Raw genomic sequence first — 9,540 nt, forward strand, 5'->3', positions numbered from 1 at the left:
CGTTTGTGCTGCTTCACGTTTCTGCGAAAAAGAAAAAAATAGAGACAGAGAGAGAGAGAGAGAGAGAGAGAGAGAGATAGAGAGAGATAGAAAGAAAGAAAGAGAGTAGTGTTTGGGTCAGCAACTTTGCAACGACACTGTGCACAGTTCAAGGGATGGAGATGGATGGCTTCCTCGTAAACTATTCTATGGTTTCGAAAGTCGTTTAAAATGTTAAGAAAACCCGTCCAACTTTTTTCTGTCGCTTCCTGGGGCGAAAACTTTATCGTTTCTGTATCTATCGAGCGCACCGGATGAAATAGTCGGATTGTTCGATTCAAAGACCGTCTTATCTGTGTTCTTGCAGCGATCTCCTTTTGGCACGCACCGATGCAGTAACGAGTCACGAGTGGCAGCCGGGCGTAAATCTAGCAAAAATCCGTGTACCTTCCCTCCATCTGGTGTCTGGTGTGTTTCACGTGGGTGACTAGAGCGGACAATAGCACCAGTGAAGCATGGAAGCGGTAGCGAAACCATCGTCCACCCGATCGCAACAGGTGCAGCAGCAGCAGATAGCGATCGAAATTATCAGCGAACCGGCAGCACCGCCGCAGCAACAGCCCAAGCAGCAGCTGCAACACCAGGAATTACAAGCACACACGTTGCTTCAGCAGTGTCAGCAACAGCAGCAGCAGCAGCAGTCATCAGTCCCTACACCAAATGTCGACATCGTGCTGCGAGAGTCGACGCGCGGCAATCTGGTGAGCCGGAAGAAACCCTCGACCGGAGCGGACGGTAAAAAGGGTTCGCATAAGAGCGGCAAGGATGAGGGGAAGGGCGAGGGCAAGTCCGTCTATCGGAAGTTCTTCAAGCGCATCAAAACCATCCTGGACGGTGCGGATCCGGCGGCCAGCAGCAGTAAGTTCGAGCAGTATTATAAATTTACATAAATCGAATGCAGTCTTATATCATTTCCCAATCTCGCAAGACGTTTTTTGTTTGTTTTTCCATTGATTTTATTGATTCTGAAGTCGGTAGCAAGGGCCTCATGAGATTCCGATGATTTGTGGTCGCATTAAATTTGACTTTAATTTTCTATTCCTCACTCCAACCCACACAACTTGACAAGAGCCTCGCTATTATCTTGGGATTTTCTTTTGATCGCGAATTTCGATTGGCATCCAGTGGAGGGAGCCGATGTGCGCTCTGGAAACATTAATTGATGCTATTATGTTTGCTTTCCTTCGCCAATCTGTGATGCCAAGGAGGCAATTGTGGGATTCGCGGCGCTCATTAATCATTCAGAATGTGCTGATTGGTGATTGAGCAACACGGGGACGGGGAGCGCAAATCAAAAGTCGACCGCCTATCGGTTATCTAACCGGAAAACCTCATCATCGGTGCACGGGTGCGGTTTGGGTTGGTGATTGGAATTGGTTTTCCCATCTCCATTCCATGTTGATGCAGAGCGCTATTTATGCTAAAGCGTGGCAGTAGGACTTCCCACGCTGGTCGGTGGAGTGGGTACGATGCGTATTTAAATCTGATAATCCTTGTTTGTTTTTTGCATTTACGCCTTGAATAGAAATTTTTTAATAGGATTGGAATATATTTGATCTGTGATTGGAAGTGAGAAAAAAATACTGCGGTTTTCGAACGATAAAAAGACCAATAGATGAACGCTACAGATTTCCCTAATGAAAATGATCATGGGTAAACGATATAATGTTTGATTTTTCCCTTTTAGCTAGCGGATTATCTTGGTTATTCTCATGATAATCTATGCGTTCGTGGTTTGATCGCATCATTGAATTTATGGCAATCATTTAAATTATAAACCTAGCATGTGCTTTTTGATCTCAATATCATAATGATGCCTAGTTTCATTGTTTTTCCGATTTATCATAAGTTAAATAGTAACAAGAGAAAGCACATTCTATTCCCAATGGTTCAAATATGTTTTAATTTTAATAAAACGAATCTTAATTGCTCTTATTTATGATTTATTGCACCAAAAATACTATAGCAGGTACATTCTATACATATTAGTGTTAAAAATAATAGAAATTGAGTTAGATAGAACCACAAAGGGGTCACAGTTTTCACCGAAAAAGGTGCACGAATCGTCGAACTCGCGCTTTCGATACCAGTTCCTTTTTTCTCCAACACAAAACATTACACACAAAAAATTTTCAGAATTCGTCAGAAATGCCATCTTAAAATTACAAATTACACATTCTGTAATTCATCATTCGAGTAACGTGCCTCTCGTACGCCCCCATCTCGACACAACATCTTAGCACGTAGCGTAACAGCGAACCCTATTACCGAATCTATAGATAGAAAGGCGCAACACTTCCTAATAATAACGAAACCAGTTTTCACTCGGCATGCCCGCCCGCCGGCCGTGCTGCCGGCTTGATGACGGAACACAGCATGGAGCGCGTGCCACGCTTGCTCCGAAGCTGAGCCGCGCGAAAACTCCATAAATCACCGAACTTTCGCAATAAACGAATTGCGCACCCATCGAACGGAGTAAGTGGCGTGCCGTGATGGAGGCGCCTAGTATTTGGATTATGGAAAAAAAAATCTTTCAACATTCTTCTGCTTCCGACGCTCAACATCTTCCGCAAGGATCTTTTGCATTTCTTCGCTCCCTTCTTCGCCTTTCGCTTCCCTCTTTCGGTATTCATTTCATTTTAAACTTTTCGTACGTCCGCAACCGCCCCGGCCCCAACACTGCACGTTGACTTAAATCTGTTCCGATGCTCATTGAAAAGTGAGTAATCATACATACGCTCGCTGCTGGCTTGCTGGCGGCCACCCCGGACAGTCCAGGAGTGTGACGATTACGTGTACGATTTCACAAGGAATCGATGACACACTTCATTAGAAAACGGTTGGCAATCCGATTGAGCGTGTGAAATCAAACACCGGCCAAGTGCAATCAAGATCCTGGATGGAGGGACTAGAAAGGAAGGGATGGAATGGAATAGAAAGTGGACGGGGGACTGCAAATGGCCGTCGCATAGAAAGTCGTCGTTGGGGAAAAAAAAGATGAAAGAATCCCGGGAAGCAGTCAGCTTCATTCCGACTGACGTTCAGGGAGGGTTGGTTGCAGAAGTAGGATACGGATCGGTGGTGGAGTGTCATGTTGACAGTGATGAATCCTTTGCTTTAGCATAGTTAGTGCCATTGATGTAGCATAAACGTTTCAATCAACAGCCTCTTGTTCGATTATCGAGCGAGTTGCGAGAGCTCTATGGTAAGGAAATCATTCATACAAAGGAGTCCTTGAACTCTGGGCTTGAAGTAGTTCTTGTTTAACGATCAATAAATATACAATCGTAAATTTTATTCCGAATTAATGGAAGCTATGCACAATACTTATTATTCCTAAAATATATTGAAGAAATAATTTAAAAAATTTTAAATGTTAAATTCCACAAAACCATCTGCTGCAATGAAGCTCGTAAACAAGAATCTCGTAGTCTAATCAAAACATTCCACTTTTTGTCAAAACAGCAAATACAAAATTCAATCAAATGCTGTTATTCTTTTACCATTTCCGATTGTTAATTTGATGCTCTCGCCTGCGCCAGACGAAATGCGCTGAATTATTCGCAACCCCGACGCTCCGGGCGTGAACTTCATGAAATTTTTATTCGACTTCCAATGAACGGTGGCGATGTTTTGGGCGGTTCTTGTTATTGGGTTTGTACACGGTTTCGCCACACGGAAACCTCTTCACTTGATGCGTCCCCAAAGGTCATCCAGGTGGTTTGACCATTCCTTTGGCTGTACTCCCCTGTCCCTCATTGGCAGTTGTTATTCCCGTTGTTGTCGGCGTGGTCGTTTGTGGTGTTATTTTGGCACCTTCCCGTTCCGGCTTTTGCGGCCGCGTTCAATTATTCACCAGTTTTCGGGGTTCGGGACCGTCCTCCCGAACTCGGGAAGGGGCAGGGGAGGATACCTTCCGAGGGTGCGGTGGGCAAGTAAATTTGTCTAACTATCTAATCCATTTTGCTGGCAGCAGATAAACAAACACTTTGAACCACACAAACACCGACGAAAAGAAACAGTTTTCCACCTTCACCGCCACCCTTTTTTGCCCCTCGTGTGCCACGCCGCTTGCCAAAAACCCACGCCCACCCTACGCCCCATCCCTAAGGGCGTCCGCCGGACTCTCGCGCACGTTCCATGCGCCCGATGTTTACCCACGAAACGGTCCATATAAATAGCGGTACATAAACATTTGACCTCCTTCCCTTTTCCGCACCACCATCACCACTACCATTTTGCCTTGATGAGGACACTCCGGGGATGGGGGAGGGGGTTGTTGGATCCGATCGCGAGCGCCCCGAGCCGTCGGTCTGGAAGCGAATCGCCGGATCGATTGTAAAATACATATTTTGCTAGCAGCGATCGGCATCAATCCTCTTGTGGCTGTTCGGAGCGGTCTATGGATCGTGCCCGGACGCGACTTCAGCCGATCCGCGTATTGTTCGGCTTTTGGCGGACATAGCGGACGGAAGGAAGCAGCAAAATTATAGTCAGCGACCCCCTGCCTGGTCATGTACAGCTCAATAGTGAAAGCGATTGATTAATGGTGGCATGTTCGTCGTTGACAACTAAACCTCGTCCGATGGCCAACGATTTGCGGAGAGACGAGGAGGGAAATGGATGGTCCTCGGAGATTGGAAGTTGCTCGATGGTGACCTTGCGGTCCTCAACAAATAGTTTCTTTTTTAGTTGAGAGTTTTCCGCGGAATCCTATGAAATCTTGGTTTACATTGCTTAATTGAAGTCAGTATACTTAAAGAATGATCCTTCTTTTGTTGTTCCAATTCCTTCCAATCCAATCTATTGCTGTTTTTATAATACAAAACAACATACAGTTTTAATCGAAATATCCTCTCTTAATTCTATTCGTAATATGGAAAATCGTTAACAAGCAAATAAATCATTTAAGACAAATTTGTCATTTCGGTTTCTTGATAAAAAAAAAAGAATTTGAAATAAAAAACCCCACCACCATCAACAACAACAACAAACGCCAACGGCATCAACAAAAAACAGCAACAAACGAACGTTAACGAAGATCCGAGATCATGTCCGGAGTTGCCAGCAGGAACAATAATATTTGTATAAAGAACCGTCAAAACCGCGGTGCGTTGCATCGCTGGCGCTTCGCCGAAACATGTGTTCCCCTTTTGCCCGCCTTCCTCCCTTTCCTGCGCCTTTCCCTCCAAACTGCCGATCCTCCCCCGCAAATCCCGAGACATGGCATCCCGAGACAAACCAATAACGGCGACGAGACCAGAACGCGATGATGGTGATGATGATGATGGGCGCTACCGAGGTGTTAATGGAGGTCCGGCCGGTAGCCGATACCCGATGACGTGCTGCGTCGCGTGCGCACACTCACTCACTCACTCGCTCACTCCCAACACACGTTGGCGGCCAATTTGAAAGCCAAACTTGTCAAGCCGGCCCCGCGCCCCCTTCTTCCCGAACCCCCAAACAAATGATCTCCGGAACAGCCGATCAGGGCCGACCCCCGTTGCAGGTGTGTTTTGTAGAACCGCGTGGTGGGGTGGCGTTGAAGGGGGTGGGGTTAGTACTAGCCCGGCACATCAACAAACGCACCAGTGTGCCAGCCGGCGGCACACCGAACCGTACACGGGGCACAGTTCGAACGGGCCAGCGATCGCTGGCGGTCGCGCCAATGTGTGGACGTGGTCCCGGTTCGGCCGTGCTGGACTGGTGCACTCGGGCACTCGACCGGTTGCTCGTCCGATCGGGCGATCACCATCGGTCTCACGACGATGCCACACTGCCCTACACCACCACCATCACTACCCGCGAACCACCAGCACCAAACCACCAGCCATCAACCAGGGGCGGAGCAGGAGCAGGAGCGGCACTAGAGGCGGCCGAACGAGCCACAATCGTATCGAACGGACGGCACCGGCATCGGCGTGATGCGATCGCACTCGATCTCCTGGGACGCAGAGGTAACACCGGAAGGGGGGAAAGGGGGGAATGATCGCTCTCTCTCTCTCTCTCTCTCTCTCTCTCTCTCTCTCTCTCACACTCTCTCGCAGACTGGATGCGTGTGTATGTACGGTTGTGTGTGTGTGTGTGTGAAGAGTCGTCAGGAACTGCCGTCAGTCAGTCAGTAAGTTATTGGTTCGTGCTGGATGCAGACGCATCGATCGGTCTCGATCAGTGGGTTGGCGTTGCGTTCGCGTTGGTTGGGAAACTCGAGATTTTCCTTCTTCTTCTTCTTCCACTTCTTCGTCACCTTCTTCCCCTCCTAAACGGGTTCTTTCGCTCGTTCGTTCGTTGTCTCGCGTCGAGCGATCGGTGTGGTGTGTGATCGATGAGATCGGAGCGTTCCGAGAAGCGTACCAAGCCGGGTAGCTGTCGTGGCCATCGTCTCGTACCAGGCCCATTGTGTGATCTGGTTCATGTCTTGCTCGGTGTTTGGTGATCGTAATTAATAGTTTTCTTCCGTCGGTTGTTGGTCACAATCCCTGTAGACTCGGTTCAATATTGTGACCGTCTGTGAAGCAAGGACGAAGTTTGGTGGTGGTGGTGGTGGTAGCAGTTGAAATCCATTTCCTTTCCTTCGAGTACCACCGAGCGTCGTATCGCATGGACAGTGTGACAGTAAACAGTAAAAGGGAAATCAGCGGAAATAGATTGTGAATAGCATACTTCGAATGGGACTGGGTTCGAGCATCGTGGGACCAGTAACTCCGTCTCCGGAAATTTAATGGACCGCGCGTAACGGTCACTTTTCCGCGTCCACTGCAATGGAGACGCCCAGTGGATGCCGGCGTGGCTTCGGGGCACGATAGAGGACTAATTGAATCGCTGTTTGGTACGATTGACTTGCTTTTGTAATTACGCTAATCGGATTTCAATCGCTGCTGCTGCGTCATTGCACCCATCAGCAGCCAGAGAGTGCAAGCAGCTCGTCTCGATCGTGCAATCGCATTAGGTAGAAGCAATGGGTATATTGAACATTCGACAGTTTTACGGTAAGTGTTCCGTGTAGTGTCCACCCGTCCCTCCGTTCGTCGATTCCTGTGACCACAAGTGCTTCCTGTTGACATTTTTGGAATGCAGGAACTTCAATTTAGGAGCTATACCACATGTTTTATTGAATTCTGAATCTGTTATACGTTATATAAGTAACAGAATTGAAGTTTAGATTAGGGTATAACAAAATATTCGAGTTATTTCAAGGTACTTGAGGAAAACATGAGTATGATAAAAGTTAATGAAAGGGATCGACTAGAGCTACAGAAATGCTCGATAAAGACTAATCCTGAAATGATCATCGTTCCTCCCGTTTATAAACTTTTACAAACCCTGATGCTTATGTCCAGCCAGTGATGGATGTATACAGGGAAAATTACTTCTAAAATGTACAGGGATAATTACTTTCTAAAATGCACAAAACAGTAGGCATTGGAGTTGCGGCTTCTCGGAATATTATAGCAGGTTCTGACAATTCCAAAGCTTGACATTCGTCTGAAGCCATCCAAGCTATAAGTCTGAAGTGAATGGCTTTGGCCTTGGAAGACGATACTATTGCAGCAATTTGCAGTCCCTCACCAACGAATACGAAATGCATGAAGTCTTTGCCAAGAATTCGTCAAGAAAATGCAAACCTAATCAGCGTCAGACAGAGCACCCCTCCCATACATGACAATAACAATCTCATTCGCCATTCCAACCGAAAAACCACACCGGCGCCGGGCTGTTTGCTTAGCTTTTGCTGAGGGATTAATAACCGTATGAATTCCTTTGGCTAAACATTTCATTTCGCCGCAATGCCTGCAACGTTCTTCAACATTTCACGAGGCGTGAGACTGGCTGGCGTGTGTTCGCCCTCGGTAGCTGGGTAGCTCGAGATGCCAAGGGGCTACCCGCTCGCTCAAGTGGTCATATGAGAAGAACGTACCGAGGTGAGGAGGACGGGGACTGTGCAAAGGTAGCAAAAGGGGAGGCGAATAACGAAAAACCCAGAACGGCACCAGCAGCAGTAGCAGCAGTCGGCCATCAGTAGTCATCATTTGCATCAACACTCATGCAAATTTAAATTCCTTTCCAGAGCGAATAACATCGTCTTAATGAGAAAGGAGAGAGCGAGAGCGTGGTGAAGGTGTTTCAGAGGTCCCCCGGGGGAAGGGGGAGGGGAGGTCTCCCAACCTCAAGTCTCTCTCTCGCTTTCGTTCTGTTCTCTTTTAGTTTCAGTCGTTGATGCGGACCCTTTGAGTCAAACATTTCCTACACCTTGATGTTTGAATCCCGTTGAATTGTATTCTCGATTTGGTCGTTTTGTTTTTTTTTGTTTTCTTTCTGACTGTGAAGCCATAAGCCGCGTGCCAGAAGGGAATTCCTATTTATACATTTCACCACCTGACACGTCCAACTGGATACTCATACCTTTCGTCCTCTCTATATACATATCTCTCTCTCTCTCTCTCTCTCACTCTATCTGTATCTATTTGTCATCCCTCTAGAACCGGAAGCGGAGGATCTGCCCGTACCGGCGCGCTACTATCCGGACTCGCTGGTCGAGCTGACGCGCACGGCCCGCTTCACCGAGGACGAGATCAAGCGAATATACCGGGGCTTCAAGGCCGAGTGTCCGACCGGCATCGTCAAGGAGGATACGTTCAAGGGCATCTACTCGCAGTTCTTCCCGCTCGGTGGTAAGGATAGCATGCTGCCAGGGCCATCCGTAGATGCTGCGTAGCCTAGCGTAGTAGTAGTAGTAGTATTAGCGGCAGCAGCAGTGGCTGCCGTTAGTCCGTCAGTAGCAGTATCGCGTCGCGTCTACCGTCCGTTGTCCGGTAGTTGATGAGTTACCGTTATCGTCGTCGGCGTCGCCGCGGGCTTCTCGGTCCAAGGCACTGAGGAGTGTGCTGTGCTGTGCATCATTTATGGATGACCCATCTCCTCACCCAAGCTTATGCCACGCCAGCCCGCATCATTTGGTCGTTTCGAGCTACTGCTTGCGATTTGTTTTGTTCTTCACCCCACTCGCGTTGCATTGCCTTGGACACGCTTGGTTCCGCTTTCATCGTAACATCGCTCCGCATAATGCTTTCGCTGATTGTTTGAGTTATTACGGCTCATTTGTTGCTACTATACTGTCCAAACGAATATTGTTCTCTTGGGTATTTGACTTTGGGTAACCTTACTCAAAACGCAAACCATTGAAACCTTCGCGGTACGCGGATGTCACTTCGTCGTGCGTCGTGTCGGAGGACCGAGAACTTCTTGGAACACCGAAAACCTCCCCGAAAACCGTTTGCTGTAGCTGATAGGATCAATCGTTTAACAAGCCAGACAACAAGGTACTGCGTCATAGTCGGACGGACGGGCGGAAATTCTCAGGAAATTCGAGTAAAACGCCGCAGCCACTGAGTTGGTGGTTGGCGAATGCTATCACTGCCCCCCCCCCCTCCCCATTCCCCCTCCCTAAGGGTTTCTCATCGAGTTTGCGAGGGCCGAGAATCTCTGATAGAAATGGGTGCT

The 9,540-nt window shown here is 47.9% G+C and overlaps 1 protein-coding gene across 2 annotated transcripts in view; it reads left to right on the forward strand.

Annotated features, from left to right (window-relative positions):
- LOC125949662 (Kv channel-interacting protein 4-like) overlaps positions 1–9,540 on the forward strand; it is a 41,791-nt gene that overhangs the window by 19,095 nt on the left and 13,156 nt on the right. For both annotated transcript variants that reach the window (XM_049676922.1, XM_049676921.1), the window contains exons 3-4: positions 347–897; positions 8,520–8,711. In XM_049676922.1, the coding sequence (XP_049532879.1) occupies positions 495–897; positions 8,520–8,711 (595 nt within the window). In that variant the 5' untranslated portion in view covers positions 347–494. The remainder of the gene's footprint in view (positions 1–346; positions 898–8,519; positions 8,712–9,540) is intronic.

The sequence above is a fragment of the Anopheles darlingi genome, chromosome 2 (assembly GCF_943734745.1).
Source record: "Anopheles darlingi chromosome 2, idAnoDarlMG_H_01, whole genome shotgun sequence".
Lineage (NCBI taxonomy): Eukaryota > Metazoa > Arthropoda > Insecta > Diptera > Culicidae > Anopheles > Anopheles darlingi.